Genomic DNA, 24,671 nt, shown 5'->3' with positions numbered 1-24,671 from the left:
TCAAAGGACAGAGGAGGCTCAGGGAGGCTGGAAGGATGCTCAGAGTGGTGCTGAGGAGAAAAAGCAAGAGCATCATGGAGTCATTTGGGTTGGAAAATGCCTTTAGGATCACTGAATCCAGATCCATGTTCAGTTTCATTCAGGGACCCTGAGGGGATTTGCCTCATTCTTCACCATAAAGTTCAATAGTTTATGTTGGAAGTGACTTAAAATATCCCAGAAGTATGAAGGGAGGAATCCCAGGGGAAGGCAAATGACACAAATTACCACATTTCCAACCATGGGGCTCCAGAAATATCTCAGGCTCCCTTTGAGCTCCGTCAGCTTTAAATCCACTGTCAGAAAATTGCTGGCTATTCTTTGCTTTCTTTCTGCCAGGGTCAGGATTAAAGCAGGAGATGATATTTCTTGTTGGGACTCAGATATTTATGAGTTCTTATCTATGTTAAAGTCTCACAGACCGTGAGTTCTGCAGTACTTCACTCCAACAAACTAAAAAATGAAGCCCCATCTCTCTCTACAAGGCCTTTTAAGGATAAACTGTATAAGTAAGAAATGACATTAAATTATTTTTACTTTTAACCCAATAACCAACCACCCATGCCCTCAATGTGGATTTTTTCATCTAATTACACAAAACCACCAAAACCAATGGAGAAGAAGGTGAAGAAGAAGGACCAGCCTCCACCCTAAAACCTCCATCTTGCTTTATATATCTGTTACTATATTCTAAACCCTTAAACTCTGAGTTTTACACCCTGTGGTATCACACACTTCTATCCAAACTCCACCCCCACAATCCCAGTTCTGTCATTCCATTCTGGAAGCTTCCCCACGGCCTCAGGTCAATGCAGTGTTCTCCTGGGGGTCAGTGCCAGAAAGTCTGAAATTCTCAGTGACCAGGGTTCCTACAGCTACCAACGAAACAGGGGAGGGCAATTATGCCAGGGCCTAAAGTGCCAGGAGAAACACCCACTCAGGTGCACAAATATCATCTCCCAGACCTTTCTGATCCATCAGGAGTCCCCTGGAGTGGATTTTGCTGCTCAAACAAGGAGCACAGAGTTCACTGCAGCACCAAAACAATAAAAATTCAAATTTGATTAGGCAGTTTTATTGCAGTTATGAATCTTTAATGGTTTTCCATACCAGGGATTAAATTTGCATGATTTTTTTGGTTCAGGACAGCTACACAGGTTTAATAATCTTTAATTTCTCAATTTAAGAGTGAACCAAGAGGAGCCTGGCACGCTCTTGTAACATCAGGGAGACCAGAGGGGCCCTGGATTTTTTGCTAATTAACATCGATAATAATTATATTTTTTTCCCCCCAATGTCAAGGGTAAGTGGGAAAGTAACAAAAAAACCCTGCAGAGATGCAAAAGAACCATCTACTAAAACAAAAGCTGACCCTGAGAAATGATTTTATGTATTCACAGATCCAAATTGGCGCAGAATAAAAGAATAAGACACACACACACACAAAAAGTTATAATAAAACACAGGAAAATTATTGCCCTGGATATTTCAGGAACTACTTTTCAGTTGTGCTCAGCTAATGGTGGGTGGATGCCCAGGATGTGCTGAATGCATGAACACCTCTGAAAATGTGGATTACTCTCATTTCCTAGGGAAAATTGTAGCCTGAAATGCAGGGGCTGAACACACACGCAAAAGGTGACAGACCATGAGAAAAAAGAGTTTGGAAATTACACCTCGATGACAGCCCTGGCTCCTTCTCCTTCTGGAGACAGTGGGGAAGGGGAGGTGCAGTCAAGAGAAATGTAATGGGCTTCAGACAAGGGTTCTGAGCAGCAGAAATAACATTCTCTGAAAAATACTCTTAAAAAATAATCAGAATTTGCTGTGAAAAATTCTCTTAAAATAATCAGAATTTGCTCTGGGAGAAATTGGATCACACAGACAGAAAAAGAGGCAAGAGATTTTAAATGTGAGTTAAGGTTAAAAGACACCACACTGAGCTGGGAATAACAGGGCCAAGGGGGTGATGCCAAATGTTGGCACTGGCACCAGTCCTGTTTAATGCCACTGAAGTGCCAGCAGAGAGGCTAAAGGACACTGGAGATACCACTAAAGTAGAGGGAGCCTCTCTCCAGCACAAATAATTACTAAAAGCCCTTAAGAAATTAAAGATACTGACAGAAAAATGTATGGATCAGTTTGGAAGTGAGCAAATGAAGGCTTGCAGTAAATAAGGAAGTGCTCAGCTTCTCCAGGAGGGAAACGGCTCAGGGCAGATGATCCATGTGGGAAGGATTCAGGACAGGGAATGAGGGGGCCATGGCTGGCTGAAAATGGGTTCTTTCCTGTCCTGGCTTGTAAGATCAGCATGGATTCTATTGCCATCTGTTGGAGGTTGGGGAGTTTTCTTATCTCTCCCAAGAACAATGTCTCCCTCCAGGGAGAATCTTCTGTTAATGGCCATGGAATGTCTCACTGCATGGCTGGGAAAGTTCCATCATCCCATTGGGAGATGCTCCACCCAGAGGGAGGAGCCCAGCACTCCTACCTGCATAAAATCAGCAATTTTTGGGACACCAGAGCAGCCCTTTGCTGGATCCCCAGAGGAGCAGCTTCTTCCCTGCTGGATCCCCAGAGGAAGACCAGGCCCAGCTACTCCATCCCCAGACCTTCAGAGAAAACTCCACCCTGCTACAGATCCCTGCTCCAGCAGCATTCCATCTGTCACTGCAGGAGGAGCAGCCACCATTTCACTGGACTATTACCAACACCCTGACTCCTCAGGGTGTCAGGTTTCTGACTCCATCACTTGTTTTGTTTGTACTAATTACATTTTTTTCTTTATTTTTATTTATTTTTTTCTCCTAGTTAAGAACTGTTATTCCCATTCTCATATCTTTGCCTGAGAGCTTTTAATTTTGAAATTGTGGTAATTCGGAGGGAGGGGGTTTACCTTTTCCATTTCATAGGGGGCTTTTGCCTTCCTCACAGACTCCTGTCTTTTCAAACTGAGACATTTCCCCAGACACTGCAGCCAAGGAGGGGAGATGAAAGCCCAGGGAGGGAAGGGGCTCTCTGGGATGGAGGGAGGTTTTTGGTGTCCTCCCAGGAGAGGAGATTTCTGTCCCCATCAAGGTGACATCACTGGAAGGACCAGGAGAAACATTACATCTTGGCTACCACAACCACAACCTCCTGAGTGACTTTGTCACTTTGCAGCTCATGCCAAAACTGTGAGGGAGCCACAAGGTTTTTACTTCATCTTCCTTTTTTTCCAGGATATTTGTCTGTGTCCAGACTTCAAAGTCTACTGCAGCTTTCAAGGGGTGGCTTTGGGATGAGGGCTCAAGAGAGTTTGCAGATGACACCGAATTGTGTCCAGAAAAGGGAACAGAGCTGGGAAGGAGCTGGAGCACCAGGAGAGGCTGAGGGAGCTGGGAAGGGGCTCAGCCTGGAGAAAAGGGGGATCAGGGGGGACCTTGTGGCTCTGCACAGCTCCTGACAGGAGGGGACAGCCGGGGGGTCGGGCTCTGCTCCAGGAACAGGGACAGGAGGAGAGGGAACGGCATCAGGCTGGGCCAGGCAGGCTGGAAATTTAAGAAAAATTCTTCAGCAAATATCTTGAAGAGACTCCAAAGTCCCCATCCCTTGAAGGATTTAAAAGCCATGTGGATGTGGCATCTGGGGACATGGGGCAGTGGTGGCCTTGCAGTGCTGGAGGAATGCTTGGACACGATAGTCTTGGAGATCTTCTTCAGCCTAAATTACTCTTTGTTCTGTGACAGCAAATGCTGAGGTAAAATCATTCAGCTCTTCCTATTTACAGTCTCCCTTTCCCTCTCCTCTCATATCTGGATAAATGTGGATCGTGATTTTCACACAGCCCTCATTCTGGGAACTCAATATTCAGTTGTTTGCTCAAAGCAAGCTCCCTGGAATCCGCTATTTCTGATTTAAAGGTCAAGGAGAGAAAACAAAAATGGCTTAAGGAGGAAAAAGAACCCCAATACTGACAAAATACAGCAGCAGGAAAAATGAGCAAGGAAGAAATGAGGGCCAGCAGAGCCAGGAACAGCATCAGGAGCTCAGCTCGTGCTGGGCGCCGCTGGGGACAGCAGGAAGGAGGCAGGAAGGACAGAAGCTGAAAGCAAACAAGGCTGACTCACTCCCCCCTCTGCTAACCCCCACATTTTCACTCTCAGAACTTCCTCAGAGGCAGCAAATTTTCAAACATGCCCGAAGAGCACATTGTCAGAAGTTTCATAAATGAATAAACATCAAGGAGGCCAAGGCCAAGCCTATGAATATTTAGTTATTGACTGACTGCAGAGCTCCAGCCTGGCTTCTGCTGGAATTCTGCCTGCTGAGGGAGCAGAACAGCAGCACCTGAACCAGCACCAGCAGGGATGGAGCTCCTCTGGGATTCTCTTGGTCACTGTTTCTGGAGCTGGCAAAAGTTTCTGGGCCTCAGAGAAACTTGCTTGGTTTTGCCTGGCTGTCTGTAGCATTTGTTTTTCCTTAGATCAAAATTTAAGGGAAGTGTAAAACATTATTTATTTTAGTTATTATTTAAAGAGTCCAAAATTCTGATTTGGTGCCACAGATACAAGGAGGTAAAAATGAAATGTCTGACAAAATTACAGATTGGTTTGGGTTTAAAGGGACTTGAAAGCCCACCCAGTGCCACCCCTGCCATGGCAGGGACACCTCCCACTGTCCCAGGCTGCTCCAGCCCTGTCCAGCCTGGCCTTGGGCACTGCCAGGGATCCAGGGGCAGCCACAGCTGCTCTGGGCACCTGTGCCAGGGTCACCCACCCTCCCAGGGAAGGATTTCTGCCTTGTCTCTCATCTAAACATCACCTCAGAATCAGGTTGACTCTGGTAACAAATCGGTGAAAGCAGCAAACCCCACAGAAGGATCCACTCTGGGAAGCCAGCAGGAACCTTCCCATCAACCCAGCCAGGATTTTGTTGAGCCCACATTGAGCAATCCAACAATATTTCCATTTTAGAGAGCAACGAACTACCTGGAAACCACATTTATCCACCAGTTCTTGCTTCCTTGTGGCATCACATCCCTTCCGCCACCACCTGGATCAGCAATCTACACCCAACCATGTCTAACAGCAGGACATAAAAGACCTTTTCTACCTCCAAACCTCCAGGCAGCACTGAATTTACAGCCTGTAGCATACACAGATCAGGGTGGGAAGTGCCTGTGAGGATCTGAAATCACACCAAGCCTGACTTTCAGCACAGCACGAGCCTGCTGGACACACAGATCACTGCCTGGAGAGCAGAGCAGTGACAGGGCAGATCTCCAGAATCAACAAGCAGAGGCTCAGGTGTGCAAACAGCAGTGGCAGGACCTGGGGGGACAGGGCAGGGAGCTGGCACTGCTCTGGGCTGTTTGGTGGTTATTTCCTGGCATTCCAAGCAGGCATGGAGGGATTCAGCCAGGTGTCCTCCTGCTGGGACTGTCCCTGTGACATCTCTGCTGAGCTCACTGCCAGGGGGATGCAAAACAAGAAAAGCAGAGATTTCCCCTGTGCAAAACCAGAAAAAAACACCAAGGAAAACAATGCAGCTTCTTCTTTCTCATCCTGTATTTAAACTTTCAGGCTTCGGGGATTTAGGGGATGATCCTGACCCTGGCACAGGGAACAATCATTACCAAGGGTGATCCTGCTGGTCCTGCTGGTTAACACAGGATCCTGGGAATGCCAGGAGGAGCCAGCACACCCCAGCTGAGAGCTGGCCCCTAAAATGCTGCCCTGGAGACAGCTGGGAGCACCTCGTGCACAGCCAGCCAGGGGCTTTGGGTGAGAGATGCAGGAAGAGGGCACAGGACCAGGATCTTTAATGGAAAACTCTTCCCTGCCAGCCCAGGGAGGTGAGATGCCTTGGAGAGCTACCTAGAACAGAGACTAGACCAGATAAAGATAATAAAAGTATTTATTAAAGGCCCTCAATCATTATACCTTGGGCAATCAAAGCCTCCCAGAGGCTGCACCCAAGCTGGATGATGGTCATGAGGTTTTCAGACAGATAAAAGTTCAGTTCATTTACATATCAGGGGTTAATTCTCCAAGCTCCAGGTAATAAAGTGATTTACCCTCAGTTTCCTCCCCCCAATTCACTTTTGTTGGTACTTTTTGGGGCCTGAGGCAGCGAGGTAGCCTTGGGTTTCAGGCCTAGAGGAATTGTTGTGTCTGCCCAAAATGTGGAGACAATTCAGTAACACTTTATATAGAGTTTAGAGTTAGGCACTGATGCAGCACAGGGTTTGAAAAACATAAAGGGTAAAATCTTAAGGCATCAGGTGAGAGGGGCTTTCTGATAAGGAGACTGTGGGAGCTGCTTTGTCTGGAGAAGACTGAGAGGGGATCTCACCAATCCATAAAATACCTCCAAGGGTGTCAGAGGATGGTGCCAGACTCTGTTCAGTGACAGGATGGGGAGCAGTGGCCATAAACTAAAACACAAATTCCACCTCAACATGAGGAAGAAATTCTTTCCCTGAGGGTGGCAGAGCCCTGGAACAGCTGCCCAGGGATGAGTTGGAGTCTCCCTCTCTGGAGACATCCCAAACCCACCTGGACACGTTCCTGGTCACCTCCCGCCCTCTCTGGGATCACTCTCACCTTCAAGCCAGTGCTCTCTGCCTCGGAGCCCTTGTCCACACCCGTGATGTAGATGCCCAGGGAATATTCTGCCCCTCCTCGGATCATGAGGCCCAGGGATTTCCCTTCATTCAGGACCAGATTCACCTGCAGAGGAAGAGGAGGAGACGTTTATGGGGTGCCCAAGTGCTCCCAGAAACAGAGGTGGGCCACAGGCACAGAGCCATGCCCTGGGTGGGACAGCAGCTCCTGTGGGATCGAGGAGGCAGGGGGAACCAGGAGGAAAAGCTCTGGAGGCTGAGAGGTTCAGCCACATGGGTGGATTTTGAGCCACAAATCAGCTGATCCACAGCAGTTTTCCACTCTCTCCTTTTACAGGTGCATCCCTGGGGTAGAGACCTGAGAACAAGCCCCAAAGCCCCACGAGCACCAGTGGGGTGGTGCCAGCCAGCCCTGGCTGTGAATTCCCCCCCTGGCATTGCTGCCCTGGGCAAACAGAGCCACGATCCCCCTGCACCCAGACTGAAGTGAGCTCCAGCCCTCTGCCCACAGGGATAATCATCTGCCTGATTAGCTCCAATTAACAACTCCAGGACAAACTTTCCATAGATCCTGCACATATTGCAGAAGCCATTTCCTATTTCCCACAGCCTGGGAACAAATGTTTTCCCCACCAAATGCTGATTTGCAAACCCAGCTTCCACCTGCCTTCATCCACCCTCTTCTCCTCACAGGGCCTGACAATATTTGGATGTGGGAATTTGGAGTGTGTGAGCAATCCTGTGCTCAGCTCCCTCGAGGACTCTCCATTTAAATTTGCCTTTGTTCACTCGCTGCATGACACTTTTTAAATTAATAACTCCAGGGTTATTTTTTTTTTTTGCTTTACTCCCAAGTTTTGAGTCACTTCTGGAGAAAAGCAGACAGCAGGAATAAAAACAAATGAGAAAAGCCAAAATGTGTTTCACACTGATAGAAACAACCAGAAACAAGCTGTTTGTGAAGGGCTTTTATATTTAAACCCCTTCGCTGCAGTCACACCAAAATCTTGCACATTTACCTGGACGGATAAATAATTCCCAGCTTCAAGGCAGTAATTAATCCATCTTTCTAGAGGACACGGCATCACAGAGGGAATTCAGGCCAGCCTTAGAGGGGCTGGTATTGAAAACCCATTTTCTGTCTTGGTGATACAAACACAGAAATCACCAGCAGGACACAAATCCACCTAAGGTTCCACATTTTTGATTTAGAGAAATGGATGCGAAGCTGGAATAAGAATTGTAAAACATCAACTACCTGTACCAGCATCCTTCTCTGAAAAACCTGGTGTTCCCTGGGTTTCCTTTCCCTGCTTTAAAGGGCAGAAAGTGCTGGAAACAATTTTGGCATTGAAGGATTATGAAGGAATTATAGAGACCTTCACGCTTCAGGCTGGAGAGATGTGCTGGGCACTGAACCCACCCAAAGGAGCAGCTGCCTGTCACATCCAAGGGCACTTTGCTTTTCTCTTCACAGGGAAACCTTGGTCTGGACCACAGCACACCTGGCTGAGTGTTTTTGAAAATGAGGAAAATATTCAACTTCTCTGAAGTGCTGTTATTTCCCAGTGTTGTCTGATGGTATTTAGGATTTCCCTGCTGTAAGCTTTTCACTCCACCATGGATGTGCCTCTCAAAAAATCCCCCAGTTTGGGGAAAAAAATACAAATTGGAGAAATGCAGCAAAGTGCCTGGAATCACAGATCACGTCAGAACGGACTGGGAATGCCAAAATTCCCTCTGTAAGTCCCTGAATGACATTTATATGTGCTGGGGTTAGCTCCAGGAGGGGCAGCTCTGCACACAGACATTTCCATTTGCCTTTAACACTATCCTGGTAAGCTGAGAAGCTGCTCCCCCCACGTGGGGAGAGCATCAGATGGAGTAAGAGATACCCCCAGAGATGTCCCTCTGCTCGTGAGGTGCTGCCACGTGAGCTGCTCTGTTTTGTCTGCCAAAATGTGGAAACAATTCACTAGCACTTTATATGGAGTTTAGAGTTAGGCAGTGATCCAGCACAGGGTTTGAAAAATATAAAGGCTAAAATCTTAAGCCATCAGGTGAGAGGAACTTTCTGATGAGACTGTGGGAGCTGATTTGTCTGGAGAAGACTGAGAGGGGATCCCACCAATCCATAAAATACCTCCAAGGGGTGTCAGGGGATGTCTGCAGTTCCAGAGGCAGGAAACGCACGGATCCAGAAACCCCAGAGCCAAAAAAGCCAGCAAACCCAAGCTGTGTGTGCAAACCTGGAAAATGCATCGCTGCTGGCAGCCCAGAAAGTTGGATTGCTCAGAGCTTAATTGCATCTCTTAATCAGCTAATAGCTGCAGCTCCCTGAAAGAACCCTGCAGCAGGAGCTGCTGGGAACAGCGTGGCAGAGACAGGGAAGAGCAGGGAACTGTTGGAATCTGAGGTGTTGATGATCCCGAGATTGTAGAAAGTCTCTGTCTGTCAGCCCCGCTGCCAAAGCAGAAGCCATAATTGGTCTGTGCTGGTTTCCAGGTTGTTTATTCTGTTTATCTCTCACATGTTCTGCTGCCCTGCCCAGCTCTGTCCTGCAGGGCAGCGTGTGGGGCTCTGCCCTCAGTGGGATGTGACAAACATTCAATACCAGAAACTCCCTGGGCTGCATTTACAAGAACGTGCCAATATCTGTCACCCACGTTGGACAGTGTGTCCCCAGCCTGAACCAACAGAAAAATGCCAACACCACAGTGAAACATGGAGGGCATGAAGAAGGAGAAAAAGGACAAGGCACACCCAATTTCCTCCAGCTTGTCCCCTTTGGGCCCCTCATCTAGAATCCTAAAATTTTACTTTTGCACCCGTGCCACACTTAATTATTACTGATATCAAACACTCAGAGCTGGTAATTCATCCTGTAAGACTGAAAACTCTTTTCCATGGCCAGAGATCACAGACAGTGTCTCTGTGGAGTTTGGAATTCTACACTGAAGAACTGCAGGGTTACAAATCTGTGGAAAATAGAAAAGCCCAAATCCCAAGGGATGCAAGGAGCAATGGAGGGACAGCTGATTGCCAGGCTCCCAGGGGTGACCCAGGGCCCCTCTGGGAACCCACCCTCAACACAGCATTCCCTGGGCCAAGCCCTTCTGCTGGGGCTCTCCCACTGAGGCTGGCACGTGTGTGACTAACACTCCAGAGCCAAGGCTTGGCCCAACGAGGGCATTTTGGTGCCACTTCCACTTTATGCTTCTACTCTCCCCCCTGGCTGAAGCTCCCTCAGGGAGAGCTGGGATCATTCTGAGCTCCTAAACCCAGATTGTCCTGACACCATCCTAAACCAGGCAGCAAACAAGGGCAGCTGTTCTGTGGGGGAAGCTGAGGACATCCCAGATAATAGAATAGTTTGGGTTGGAAAGGACCTTAAAATCCATCCAGTGCCACTCCTGCCATGGCAGGGACACCTCCCACTGTCCCAGGCTGCTCCCAGCCCCATCCAGCCTGGCCTTGGGCACTGCCAGGGATCCAGGGGCAGCCACAGCTGCTCTGGGCACCTGTGCCAGGGCCTGCCCACCCTCACAGGGAAGAATTTCTCCCCAGTATCCCATCTAATTCTATCATCCTTCAGCTTAAAGCCATTCCCTGTGTCCTGTCATTCCATGTCCTTGTCCCCAGTCCCTCTCCAGCTCTCCTGGAGCCCCATCAGGTCCTGGAGGCACAGTAACACCCAGGTCAACCATTCCCTACACCCTGCCAGGCATTCCCACAGCACATCACTGCCCAGTGCCCTCCTCCTTCCCTGTGCCATCCCAGGCTGTGCCCAGCCCCAGGCGACTCCTGCGTGCATCACACAGAACCATTAGGAAGTCCAAGGTCACAGTTTTAATTTCTGTTTCAGTGCTGAAACATTTGCCATCTCCTGTAGCAGGAAATGAAGGGAAAAAAAAAAAAAAAAAGCCATCATCAATGAGGCACTTGCTCCAAGCTGATTCCTGCACAGGATTTCTTCTGCCTGGCTTTATGGAATTACCTGTTGACAGATTCCATTTTGCCATTAGAAGAAGGCCTCTCAGACAGGAATGAGCCTGCCCCAGCAGGGCTCAGCACGCAGCTGTGTGGCTGAGGAGGTCCCAGCCATGCTGGCAGATATTTCCAGGCCATTACTGCTGCCACACAACGCAAAGAACGCCTCGGGAGGCTGGCAGGGCTCATCCTCCTCCTGCTTCCCAAGGAAACCCCACAGTCTGCGTCTAGACATCCTGCACACAGCGAGTGTGGGGAGGCAGAGCTGGCTCACAGCCTTTAGCTGAGTCCTGGGGGCAGCTGGGGGGTGCCAGGGCCACCTGAGCTGTCCCGGTGTCACCCCTGCCCAGGGCAGCTCCCTATGGCCACGCCAGGGCTGGGCTGACACCAACATCCAGCACTGGGGACAGGGAGCAGCTCCCAGGGCTGGGAGGTGGCACAGAGCACAGGGCAGGGACCAAACCAGGTCCTTGCCCATCCCATCCCATCCCATCCCATCCCATCCCATCCCATCCCATCCCATCCCATCCCATCCCATCCCATCCCATCCCATCCCATCCCATCCCATCCATCCCATCCCATCCCAGCTCCTGCTGCGCCAGCGCTGCCTCCCGTGGGGCAGGGCTGGGCTCACACACCAGCTGCCACTTCTGCTCCAAGTGATGCCTCAGGTTTAGATTTTCTATTTTTCACATTCTCTGCTGCTTTAGTCTGTGGGTCTGAGCTTCACATGAGGGGATGCTGAGCTCTGCACAGAGCAGGGAGACAAAACAATTCCTGCTCCAGCTGGGCATCAAGGACAAATGATCCAAATCTCAGCCCAGGAGCACAAACAGCGTGGGCTGGAGAGAGAAAAACAAGCAGGATGGGGCTGCCTGGGCTGAAGCTGGAATGGGACAATGAACTCCAAGGTGCCAATGGAGCAGAACTGATCCCAGGGAGAGCCCCCGGGAGCGCTCGTGCATTTTGGGACCATTTTGGGTCATTTGGGTGCAGCCCTGGCTGGGCTCTGGTGCTGCCCAAGGTGGATCCATGGAGGAGATCCTTTGAATAAATCCCTGCTTTATTCCTTAGCTCTGTCCAGTCCCTGTTCCAGCCCTCACAAGGCATCAAAAGTGCCTAAAATAACCAAGAGGTGGAACTGCTGCCCTCAGGGTGGGCTGGGCTGTGACACAACGGACATTTCAGGGTAATTTTGCTGGGACAGAGCTAGAGCATGCCCGAGGCAGAAGGGTGACTCCTGGAAACACTGAAGGGCAGCTGGATGTGGCTCAGGACAGCCTGATGTAGCTGAAGATGCCCCCACTCACTGCAGGGGCTGGATTAGATGGGATTTAAAGGTTCTTTCCAACCCAAATCGTTGCCTGCCTTTAATCCCCAGGACACTGGTGCACCAGTGGCTCCCATCCCATATTCCAGTCCCACAGGGAACTAAACCAGCCCCCACGAGCCTGGATACCCTTCAAGCTGTAAACAAAATCAAACCCCAGCAAGGTCAGAGCAAGCAAACAGTGAGAGACGTGGGGAGCTGGATATTCACACTGCAAATGTCATTACAGACTAATAGAGAGAAATCCTTCCTTCCCTCTCCTGCATCTCTTATCCTTCATGCTCAAGTAGTCACCAGCAGTGTCTCAAACATTCAAGCCACGCAATATCAGCACAGATATTTTATTTTTTTAAATAATAATTACTGCTACTTTTGGCTCCAGAACTGCCTGAAGCCAAGGAGATGTTCACACTCTCTTTATTATGTGTTTTTTTTTTCTTCTGCTGCACCAAAAGCTTGCAGGAATAAGCAGCTCCCCTGGCAATAAGCACATTAAGGCACCAATTCAGCTGATGGAATGCTGCTTCTCAGAGAACTCATAGTCCAGCACTGCCAGAGCGCTTTGCACACTTCATCTTCCTCCCAGCTCAGCAGCACCTCCGAGTTTTCACTGTCTGAGGGTTTCCAAAGTGCTTTTAATGAAATAAGCTGTCAATCCCAGTCCATCAATGACAATTCACGGCACAAACGGCTTTGCTGCTGCTGTGACAAGTCCAGAGGACTCTAAGGCTGGGCAGGCAATAAAAATCCAAGTGCCCTGGAGCAGAAGGTGACACGGGAAGCAGGTCCCAGCTTTCCAGCGGGCTGGGACATCCTGGCATGGGGCTGGGCTGCTGTTCTGTCTGGCCTGGCTCCAGCCACATTTCCCAGAGCTCTGCACTATTGCAAACCCTTCCTTGCACACTTCCTGGCCACTGGGGACTCCCCCTGCGGGCACAGGGCTCTGAGGAGACGCTGCATTCACCTATTACAGCTCCAGGAAAATGCTAAATTTGGGAAATACAGCACCTGCCCCGCAGCCATGGAAAGCAAGGATCTATAAGAGCTTGCACAATCACAGGCTGAAGCTGCCAGCAGCTCCTTCAGCCCAACATTCCCTTCACCCTCAGCTCCCTTCTCCAGTGCCAGGTCAGGTCTTCACAAAAAAACTGACCCAGATCTCAGCACCCCCTCTGCTCACCCAGAACAGCCCCTGACCCCAGCTCAGGGCAGGCTGGATTCTGCCTGGGAGGGAATGGGGAAAGACAAGCCAGCTGCCAAATCCCAATCCCCAAATCCCTTTGGTGGGGATTCTTCCACAGCTGGAAGTGGAGGAATCCCAGCGCCCACAGGAAGACGTGGCCAAGGTGCCAGGCTGGGAACGCTGCCTCTGGAGCTGCAGCACACTGCCCAAAGGTCAGCCAGAGCCCACCCAGCCTGGCCCACACCTCATCCCCCCAGGATGACCCCACAGACCCCTGGATGGGTCAGTTATACCATCACACCTCACTGCTGCTTTCCATTCCATGCCTTTGGATCACAAATCCTTCAGCCTGGGGATAACCAACCCCTTAAACTCAGTGGCAAACCCGTCCTTGCAGGCATGCAGCAGTGCTGGAGGAAGAGGCAGCCAGGCAGGGATATTCCAGTGCCTGAAGAATTCCAGATGCCTCCAGCAGCCTTGAATTGAACCTTGGGAAGGCTCAGAATGTCCCTTTGACTCCAGAGGTGTTGCAGCTGAGCTGTGGCAGTGGATTTGCTTGTGGGGCTGCATCACTCCAGCCTCCAGCTGCAGGCCTGGAGCTGCTCTGCTTCCTCAAAGCCTGGTTGAAAGCTTTGCCACATTCATTCCAGGACATTCAGATCGATTAGAAATAGGAGAGAGTGGGATTAAAAAAACCCCAACTAATTCTCCTCTCAGAATGTAAAACCGCCCACAAATCAAACAGTGCCTGTCAATTCTGACTGACTGGGCTGAATGAACCAGGGATGTGTTGCATTTATTTGTATTTTTGTGAACAGAATAACCCCACTTTCAGCAGTTAATTATTTATCTGTAGCTACCTATAAATCTACACATACAAATACAAAGGGGGTGTTGGAACTCAAAATGTCCCTCAGACATTTTTAGAGGCTCCAGGCCCAGGTCAGAAGCATTTGAGACCCTGGCAGGAAGCTGGGAACAGCTGTGATTTTGGGTTTGAACCATTGGATGATTTACCAACCTTGCAGGAAGAACAAGAAGTCACAAAAGTTTAGATGTTAGAGTAGAAGTAGTCACAAAGTAAAGGGAAGAATTTTTGAGTGCTGTACAGGGGGTTTTGGTTTTGTACATGGGGGTCAGAGGTTTTAAGATGGATTTGGGATCTGGGCCTGCCCTGTCCTCCCTCTTTCTCCTTCCTCACCTCCATGTTCTTGGTGATGTTGGCACTCACAGATTGGTTTAGAGTAGAAAATCCCCATTTAATATAGGTAATAGGCATTGGGAAAAACTAACCATGTAACACGTAATGTACCATATAAAAGATAGAAAATCACCATTTAATATAGGTAATAGGCATTGGGATAAACTGTAACCATGTAACACATAATGTACCATATAAAAGATAGAAAAGCACCATTTAATATAGGTAATAGGCATTGGGAAAAACTGTAACCATGTCACACGTAATGTACCATATAAAAGACAGCAGCAGCCCTGGCGGGAGAGAAGAAGCAGTCGGGGTCAGAGAGGATGTCAGGGTGTGTGTGTGCCTCTGCCTGAGCTCTGAGCAAACCACAGCAGCCCCAGAAGAAAATCTTTTAGATAACTTGCAATAAACTGCCTTGAGACCCAACAACAGAGACTGCTGAGCCTTTCTTTGGAAGCTCGGGCTGGAGGAGAGACTTTTCCAGCACACGGAGCCACCCTGCAACCTAGGGTGTTCTTTGGTGGGGGAAAACTGGAGGCAGGTTGTTCCCCTGTTCTGGGACACATTTTCACCCCTCCACAGTGCTCAGTAACTCAGGCCACAGCAGCTCAGCTCATCCATGCTCTGCAGCCTGGGTGCAGAAATGTCCCACCAGACAATCCCTGTCCAACACAGCCAGGGCAGGCTCTGCTCGCTGCCAGAGCCTCGGATCAGGGGAATTGTTCCCAGCACCAGCTGGCACAGCAAGGCACCCCTGGACACAGAGGAGTCTGGGCAGCTTTGAGCATTTCAGAGTGCTAGCAGCCAGTCATTTTCCTTTTTTCTGCTCTTACAGACGGGAAATCAGGAGTGCAGGCTACTGCAAAGTGCAAGCCAAGCCTTGTGCACTTGAAGCAGAGACCAATGTCCCTGCTGGCGTGTTACCAGGGAGTGGGGCCAGGAGGAGGCTGAACACTCCCTCTCCATCACTGAGAGCTTCAAAGATTCCCTGCAGTGGTCACGGATTCTCCCCAGGTTAACAGAGGGGCCTCAGGCCCCTGTCCTGGGCTCAGAGTGGAGAGATTCAGAGGATCCAGGGGGAGCAGAGGGATGGAGCAGCTCTGCTGGGAGGGAAGGCTGGCACAGCTGGGGTTGTTCACCTGGAGAGGAGAAGCTCTGGGGTGACCTCAGTGGCCTTGCAGTGCATGAAGGGGCTGACAGGAAATGTGTAGAGACAATTTACAGGGATCTGAGTGCCAGGATACAAGGAGTGGCTTCCCACTGCCAGAGGACAGGGATGGATGGGATACTGGGAATCAGGAATTGTTCCCTGGGAGGGTGGGCAGCCCTGGCACAGGGTGCCCAGAGCAGCTGTGGCTGCCCCTGGATCCCTGGCAGTGCCCAAGGCCAGGCTGGAAGCACTCTGGGACAGTGGAAGTTGTCCCTGCCCATGGCAGGAGGAGCTTTAAGGTCCTTTCCAACCCAAAGGGATCCCCTGAAGAAGCCAAAGGGCTGCTTGACCCTGTGGAGCAGCACCAAGGAATGGAAGGACACAGATTTGGGAGGAGCCACTCCTCACACCTGGGCAAAGATGCCCACAGCAGGAAGGGCAGGAGCACAGCAGGGCTGGCACACCTTCCCAGGGCTCAGGAGTCACCAGGACCACACGAGGCTGAGCTGGGGCAGGGGACACTCAGCTCCAGCTTCCTGAGCCTTTCACATCCACACACAGCGAGGGGTGAAGGAAGGATGTGCACAGAAACAACTCCCCACAGCTGCCCAGAGCTGCTGCTGCTCTCTCAAGGTGACACTGGGTGGCAGGGGGTGGGGACAGCAGCCAGCACAGCCTGCTTTTCTCCTCTCCTCTCCTTAAAATAAAAATAATAGGCCCTTTTCCCTTGTGGCCCACATGAATATTTCATCAGCAAACTGCCTCATCCTGTATTAGATTTTTCTCTCCCACTGGCTGAGATGGGAAGCTCACAGACCCTTCCACAGCATTTCCAGGAGCTGAGGACATTTTGGGCACAGACACAGTGATATCAGGATAAAAAAGGATAGAAACAGTCAAGGCTGCAAGCAATTCTGTGTCTTTGGGAAGGCACTGCTGATTCCTAGGACCATACTTTGATATTCCATGGGTGGAATTGCAATGTGGTGGAAACACATTGCATATGGTGGAAACACCACATCCTGCTTGTATAGGGTGAGGTTCCCTGTCCCTCTGTCCCTTGCTCTATGGGCACCTGAGCATGGTTGTCAGAATCTGAGCTATTGATGATCCTGAGATTGTAGAAAGTCTCTGTCTGTCAGCCCCCTGCCAAAGCAGAAGCCATAATTGGTCTGTGCTGGTTTCCAGGTTGTTTATTCTGTTTATCTCTCACATGTTCTGCTGCCCTGCCCAGCTCTGTCCTGCAGGGCAGCGTGTGGGGCTCTGCCCTCAGTGGGATGTTACAAACATTAAATACCAGAAACTCCCTGGGCTGGATTGACAAGAACGTGCCAATATCTGTCACCTACGTTGGACAGTGTGTCCCCAGCCTGAACCAACAGAAAAATGCCAACACCACAGTGAGACATGGAGGGCATGAAGGAGAAAAAGGACAAGGCACACCCAATTTCCTCCATCTTGTCCCCTTTGGACCCTGTGGGTCTCAGATTCAGTCAAAGAAAGAAACTGAGAATTTCTAGCCAGGCAGAAGCCTGGGAAAGAGTTGGAGAAGAATGTAAGTAATTCTTTATCTCTCTTGTTATTCACATGGTTTATAGTTAAGCGTCAAGCACTCTGCACCAATGCTTTGAGTTGTTTTCACTTCAGGACCAATGGAGTTGGGCCTCACGAAGCTCTGTATAAAAGAGCAGTGTATTTTGAATAAACTGGAGTTTTACTCTCAGCAGCCTTCTGGTCAAAATCTCTTCATTCCCATCCTGCCTAGACAGCGACAGGACCCCTCATCTAGAATCCTAAAATTTTACTTTTGCACCCGTGCCACACTTAATTATTACTTCTATCAAACACTCAGAGCTGGTAATTCATCCTGTAAGATTGAAAACTCTTTTCCATGGGCAGAGATCACAGACAGTGTCTCTGGGGGCTCTGTCCAGGGGGGTTCCTGACCCCTGCCAGGCTCCCAGACCTGCCAGGGCAGCCAGAAGGATGCTCTGGATTCCCACACACGGTGACTCTGCAGTGACACCTCTGCAGGCCTGGCTGCCCTGGGAAGAGTGAGGGAGAGGAGACACCAAATCCCTGAGATCAAATACTGCAACTCCAACAGGCTGTGCTGGCTTCCCTTACACCAGGGCTGGTTAAAGGAGGGCAGCTCACAGCAAGGGAGCAGGGCTGGAAATTCGATGTGCTGGTGGTTTCCTCCTGTCAGAGGCCTGGGATCCAGGACCAGCACTGGCCACACTGCCCTGGTGTCACTACAAGAGCCATTCCCTTCCATGCTCCTTTTTCCCTCACCTGGGTTTTCACTCAGGCTGCCTCTCCCCAGAAAGAAATGGAAAATTATCTGGTTTATTTTAGAGTATTTGTAGAAGAGAACAACTGGTGTGGGGGGGGAAGTTATCTTTTTCCTAAGACAGAACTGCCAAGAGACCCAGGAAAGCTTCACAGGAACACCTGAGGAAAGATCTGAACTGCAGGAATTCATAAAGATCTGAACTGTCACCACAGGTGACACAGATTAGAAGAGACCTTAAAGCCCATCCATGCCACCCCTGCCATGGCAGGGACACCTCCCACTGTCCCAGGCTGCTCCAGCCCTGTCCAGCCTGGCCTTGGGCACTGCCAGGGATCCAGGGGCAGCCACAGCTGCTCTGGGCACCCTGTGCCAGGGCCTGCCCACCGTCCCAGGGAACAATTCCCAATTCCCAATATCCCATCCATCCCTGCCCTCTGTCAGTGGGAGCCATTCCCTGTGTCCTGTCCCTCCATCCCTTGTCCCCAGTCCCTCTCCAGCTTTCCTGGAGCCCCTTCAGGCCCTGCAGGGGCTCTGAGCTCTCCCTGGAGCTTTTCTCCAGGCTGGACACGGATTTCAGTCCCTCAATGTCCAGCCGAAAAAACTGTTAGGAAAAGCCTTCAAACCCACTCCTGCTTTGGTGGTTGGACGTTCCTGGCAGGACATTCCCTGGACAATTCCTGCCCTCCAGCCCAGCTCCTCCCTCCTGTGCCAAACGGGAACAAAGCCAACCTATCCCATCCTCCAGGGCTCCTGGGGACAAAGCTACACCCAAGGGAGAAAAGCAGACTGCCACACACAGGTGACAAGGCCAGAGGGACAGAGAGGGCTGGGACCTGCATGGGGAGAGGCCCCAGGGCTGTGTTCAATCTCCCTTTGCTCACCTGTAGCAAGCACATTCTTCTCTCTCTCAGGATTTTTCATAGAGGTGCACAGAGAGAAATGAAAGAGAAAACAATTTCTATTTCTGCTCCTTGTTTTTCCTATGTAGAATGTGTTTGGAGAATTGTTTACCTGGGGTGAGTGCTTGGTTGGATTCTGGTGAGGGTTGTTTGAGCCTGGTGGCCAATCCAACCCACCTGGACTCTGGAGAGGAGGGTCACGAGCTGGGAGTGACTTAGATATGATAGTTAGAAAAGTAGGTATATAGTTTAATATCTCTTTTAAATAGTATATTAATGTATTATAGCATAGTTATAATAAAGAAATCATTCAGCCTTCTGAACTGAGTCAGACATCATCATTTCTCCCCCCAGTTTCACCTGCATTTTACAATACTCACCTTCTTCTCATCGCCCTCCTGCAGGAGCTGCAGGTGGCTCCTCTTCTCGCTGTCCCTGCGCAGGGAGCTGTTCTGGTGGTGGGGCAGCCCCGTGGGGGGGGACACGCTGCGGCCCTGGGGGTCCACCCAGGTGTAGATGTGGTTGGTGACGTAGCCCCCCGGGATGCGCCCCACCGAGTGCACCGCCAGGTTCAGCTTCTTGCAGCCCTTCAGCACCTGGGAGACAAGGCAAGGACAAGGGGTTAATGGCCACAGGGCCACCTGGGCTCCAGGCAGACACAGCTTTGAGGTTGCAGCATCTCCAGCTCCTCTGAAGCCATCGGCTGAACGATGGAGCTGCATGACAAGCTGGGATTGTTCTGTTCTCTCCTGGCTGCAACAGAGTGAAGGCACAGCTGCTGCTGCTGAGAAAACGCAGAGAAAAGTTTTCCCATCAGCCAGGAAAGAGCAGAGTGGGGAGGTGAGGTGGGCAGAGTCATGGCCAGGATGGGCTAATCCTCTCCCGCAGCTCTGGAGAGGAGTCAGAGCAGGACAGGGAGCAGTGCTGGGGGACAGAAGCACTGACCCTTGTCCAGGTCCTCTCCAGCTCTCTGCAGCCCCTTTAGGCACTGCAAAGTGCTCCAAGGTCTCTCTGAAGCCTTCCCCTGCAGGCTGAATATGGATATCAGCCTCTCACTGACCGTGCTGGCAGCAAACAGGACCAGTGTGGGAAAAGCCTCGGCTCAGCCCCAGCTCTGTCCCCACAGCTCCAGCCTCCGCCACTGGAAAAGCTCCTGGTGCCTCCAGGGAACATGGACAGCACTCCCAGAAATTCAGCCACTGAGGTACCACTGCCTGCCCCAGCACAAGCAGTCAATTAATGGGAGGAATAATTACTAAATACATACTCACGCTCAAACCAGCACGCACAGAGATGACCTTGGGGGCCAGAGGAGGTGATTTGCAATCCTGCCCCCTCCAGCTTCCACCGTGAGAGGCTGACACAGAAACTTCAATTAACATGGAGGAGCTCTCCCTGGGGACAGCTGTAAGTGCTGATCCCTCCAGAGGCCTCAGGGACCTCAGCACTGCAGATCTGCTTGCACAAAGGAGGTGTTTGGGGTTTTTTTCCCATATATACATCATTTTGATGAGCTGCCCTGCAAGGTCTCCTGTCCCCACTGAGCAGAGAAGCTGCTGAGCAAAGCTTGTGGCTGGAAGACCTAAAACCAGCAGCTCCTCAGGAAAGGGTAAAATTGTCAGTAATAGGGGGCTGGCTGCATCCCAGCCCTGAGCTGGCAGCACTGCTGCTCCTCCCTGCCAGAGCCACAGAGAATCCAGCTCAAAGCCCAGCTCAGCATCTCCATCACACACAGCAACTTGGCTGCAAACTTGTCACATGCTCCCAAGGTCACCATGTGCCTGAGGGCTGACACAAGGACTGCCAAAGCAGTGGGGACACCCGCAGAGCATTCACCCCCCTGGGCTGTTCCCCAGCTCCTGTCCCCGTTCCTGCAGCTTCCCAGGCCCCCAGACACGTCCCTGCTGGGGTCTCCTCCCTCCCTGCAGAGAGGCTGCCAGAGCTGCTCCCCACGCTCCATCCTGCCCAGGTCTCTCTGGGATGATGGGGCAGGTTCTGAGCCCTCTGCCCACCCCAGGGGACCTGTCTCCCATGGGCACCGTGGCTGTGCCAGGCTTCAGGGCACAGAGCAGCTTCCTGAGCCAAAGCTGCCACACAGCCAGGCTCAGCATGGGCTGAAGTCCGTGGAAATCAATGAGCTGGGGGTGGCAGGGACCCTTCTCACCTACCCCACAGCTACCAGGGCAAGGGAGCTCTGTCAGATGGGGAACAGGACCCCCTGAAATGTTTTTTGTTTGGAGCTGTCTCTACAAAACCTCTTTGGAGTCTGCAGATCATCACTGTACCCCTGTACCTGTGTCCAGCTCTGGGCCCTTCAAAGGAAGAACTGGAGTGTGTCCAGGGAAGGGAACAGAGCTGGGAAGGAGCTGGAGCCCCAGGAGAGGCTGAGGGAGCTGGGAAGGGGCTGGAGAATTCCTGAGGGAGCTGGGAAGGGGCTCAGCCTGGAGAAAAGGAGGCTCAGGGGGACCTTGTGGCTCTGCACAGCTCCCGACAGGAGGGGACAGCCGGGGGGTCGGGCTCTGCTCCAGGAACAGGGACAGGAGGAGAGGGAACAGCTCAGGCCGGGCCAGGGCAGGCTCAGCTGGGACGGCAGCAGGAATTTTCCCATGGAAAGGGAGCTCAGGCCCTGGCAGGGGTTGCCCAGAGAGGTTTGGGGTGCCCATCCCTGGAGGTGTTTAGGGAAACACTGGACATGGCACAGGGATCCCCTTCCCTCCCCTCCCCAGAGAATTCATCCTGGCAGGGAGGAGAAGGAGCAAAGGAAACCCTTGGGATTGTACCCCACAGGAGAGACTCGAGGCACAAGGGCAGGGACCGGGCACAGGAGCAGGGAGCAGGCACAGGAACAGGGACTGGGCACAGGAAAAGGGACTAGGCACCGGAAAAGGGACTGGGCACAGGAACAGGGACTGGGCACAGGAACAGGGACTGGGCACAGGAAAAGGGACGGGGCACAGGAAAAAGGACTGGGCACAGGCTGGCTCCAGCCCGGGCACCCTGTCACAGCTGCCCCAGGGACAGGGCAGGGTGGCTGCTGAAGCCTGGCAGAGCCATTTAGCCTCAGCCAAATGTCACCCCCTGGCAGGGCAGGCAGGGCAGCAGAGCTGCTCTCTGGAGGCACAGGGAGATTAACAGGGATCAGAGGCCAGAGATTTACATGGGGATTTGTATGTCCCCCTGCGGCTCCCTTGACAAGGCCACCAGGAGTGGGGATCTGGGCTCAGGGAGATGTTTTATGCATGGAGGTGACAGCAGGGAGCCCGAGGGGAGGGGAGCAGCTGCACAGAGCCAGGGCTCCCTGGCAGCCTCCATCCAAGAGGGGAGTGAGCAGAAGCTGGGAATGCCCAGCAGGACACAGCTGGTGACAGTGACTCCCAGAGAGGCAGGCTGGTGACACTCTGCAGAGCCCTTTCTACACTTCCTGAGGTCCCTCCTGCACTCAGTGAGAAGCAGTTCCCTGTCCAGCACAGTTTCCTTCCCAAAAAACCCTCCCTGCTCATACCCAGGGCAGGCTGCAAGAGGAGCCCATCAGAGACCCTCCCTCACTGAGGAGCCCTTCAGGACACACCTTTTGGACCTCCTGACCTGCACCTTTTGGAGACCCTTTGGGTGGTCACAGATGAGGGAGGACAGCGACACCCACGAAAGATTTTTAAGGACTTATAGAGGGATAATGTAGTAATAGGACAAGGGGGAATGGCTTCACACTGAGGGATGGTAGGATTAGATGCAGATTGAGAGGAAACTCTTCCCTGTGAGGCTGCCCACCCCTTCCTCAACCTGGTGACCACCAAAGTCAGTTCTGCTCAAACATCTGAGCTTCCAGGAAGCTTTGTGTCCATCAGGCAGCAGCTCTTTAAACTGCAGCTGCCACGGCTGTGAGAGGAGATGAGAGGGAAGCAGCTTTCCCTCAGTTTTCCTGGGATAACAGCACAGCTGCTGAACCACACTGAAGGACAGCAGGCCTGGGGACAGGATCTGGCACACATCTACAAAACCTTTGTGCAGCCACACTCTGAACCAGGCTTTAACAAAGCGCTTGGCACCAGGAGCTGCAGAGTGACGAGGCACCAGGTGAGCCAAGTGGGAGAAGCTTCCACCTGCATCCAAAGCAGGGCAGAATCCACCAGCAGCTGCCGTGCTGAGCTCCAGGAGAGCAGAGTTTCCATCCATCTCCCTGCATAGTGAGAAATGCTGCACTTCCCCTCTATTTTGGGTTTTTCGCCCCTCCCAGGTTTTACCGAGGCCAGACCTCAGCCCTGTGTGCAGGGAGGGCTCAGAGCAGGGCCCAGCTTCTGCTCCAGGGGCCCAGCAATGGGACAAGAGCAATGGGCAGGAACTGATGCCAGGAAGTTCCACCTGGACACGAGGAAGAACTTCTTCCAGTGCAGAGACTGAGCACTGGGACAGGAGCCCAGAGAAGGTTCCCCAGCTGTGTCCTCCTCCCTTGGAAGCCTTTTTCCTTCTGCTCCCTGTGCCCAGCTGCTGCCAGGCTTCGGGCACTTCGCTGTCCCCATTCCCAGCGAGGTGCCACAGTGCCACCAGGCTGGCAGCAGCCCTCCCATGTGGATTTTGCTGCCAGCCCTGCTTATGAAGGCACCACAGCAGAGCCAGAGCCTGCCCACACAGACAACAGATCATCCCAGCTCCCTGGCACAAAAGGAGAAGCTTTTCAGCAGAGTTCTAATCACACAATTCCAGAGTCACTGAGGTTGGAAAAGACCTCCCAGACCATCAAATCCAAGCTGTGATCAATCCCCACCTTGTCCCCAGCCGAGAGCACTGAGTGCCACCTCCAGCCCTTCCTCGGACTCCTCCAGGATGGGCACCCCAAACCTCCCTGGGCAGCTCCTGCCAATGTTTAACCACCCTTTCCATGGGGAAATTCCTGTTGATGTCCACCCCGAGCCTCCCCTGAGGCCATTCCCTCTCCTCCTGTCCCCCCGGCTGTCCCCTCCTGTCAGGAGCTGTGCAGAGCCACAAGGTCCCCCCTGATCCCCCTTTTCTCCAGGCTGAGCCCCTTCCCAGCTCCCTCAGGAATTCTCCAGCCCCTTCCCAGCTCCCTCAGCCTCTCCTGGGGCTCCAGCTCCTTCCCAGCTCCATTCCCTTCCCTGGACACGCTCCAGCCCCTCCATGTCCTTCCCAAACTGACAGGCCCAGAGCTGGACAGGGGATTTGAGGCAGCTCCAGCAGTGCCCAGCACAGGGGGACTTCACAAAGGACAGGCTCTGTGTGGGAATTCCACAAGGGAAAACTTTTTCCTCCCCGGCACACAAACTGTCCTGTGTGCACTGACTGCAGAGATACCCCCCAGAGCCACAGCAGAACTCACCCTGAGTGAGTTTTTGGGACATGAGGGGCACACTGAACCTCACCCAGCCACCCCTAAATAACAAATCCCACCTCCTTAATGCCCTGGGCAGAATCAGACAGTGTGGGCTGCATTTCCACCTCTTTCCTCAAGCCATTGCAGGGATTTGCAGCCTTTGGCTTTGCCCCATCTCTGATGTGTTTGAGGACCATGGGGTGGGAGGTTTAGGGCTGGCAGCACTGTGTGCAAGCTCACCTGCCAGCAGTCCAGCTTAAAGAAATCATTGATGTGAATCTGGGAATTAGTGCCAAAACCTTTAGCAGGAAACAGTCACCAACTACCCAGAAATGTCAGCAGAAGCAGTGAGTGCCAGAGAGAGGGGCAGATTGATTCCATGAGGCCCCTGATCCCCTAACAACACTCTATTTAATTATCTGTCAAGCCCTCTGAGAGGGAAGGAGATCGTTTAAACTGATCAAAAAAGGATGCACACATTTCATGTGCCTTCAAAAACCCCCATAAAACCCAAACAGCTCCCAGTACATCATGTTCTTTCCGAGGATCCAGAGAGACAGCTACCACCCTTCTGAAACCCTGCAGGTCTCACATCACTGAGGGCTCTCCTCTCTCATTTTTACCATTTCCCCCCTCTTATTCCC

General features: G+C 51.8%; 1 protein-coding gene across 5 annotated transcripts in view; it reads right to left on the bottom strand.

The window, feature by feature from the left end:
* The window catches only part of WHRN (whirlin), a 52,386-nt gene that overhangs the window by 18,274 nt on the left and 9,441 nt on the right, over positions 1-24,671 (bottom strand). For 2 of the 5 annotated variants that reach the window (XM_021548085.2, XM_077787817.1), the window contains exons 2-3: positions 19,082-19,297; positions 6,627-6,752 (exon numbers count right to left, since the gene is read on the bottom strand). In XM_021548085.2, the coding sequence (XP_021403760.1) occupies positions 6,627-6,752; positions 19,082-19,297 (342 nt within the window). Of the gene's footprint in view, positions 1-6,626; positions 6,753-19,081; positions 19,298-19,972; positions 20,036-24,671 lie in introns of those variants that run through there. The other 3 variants (XM_077787818.1, XM_077787815.1, XM_077787816.1) reach the window with 3 other exon arrangements.

This window comes from Lonchura striata, chromosome 22 (assembly GCF_046129695.1).
Source record: "Lonchura striata isolate bLonStr1 chromosome 22, bLonStr1.mat, whole genome shotgun sequence".
Lineage (NCBI taxonomy): Eukaryota > Metazoa > Chordata > Aves > Passeriformes > Estrildidae > Lonchura > Lonchura striata.
Note: the sequence above shows the minus strand (reverse complement) of the source record. Positions and strands in the feature narration are given on the sequence as shown.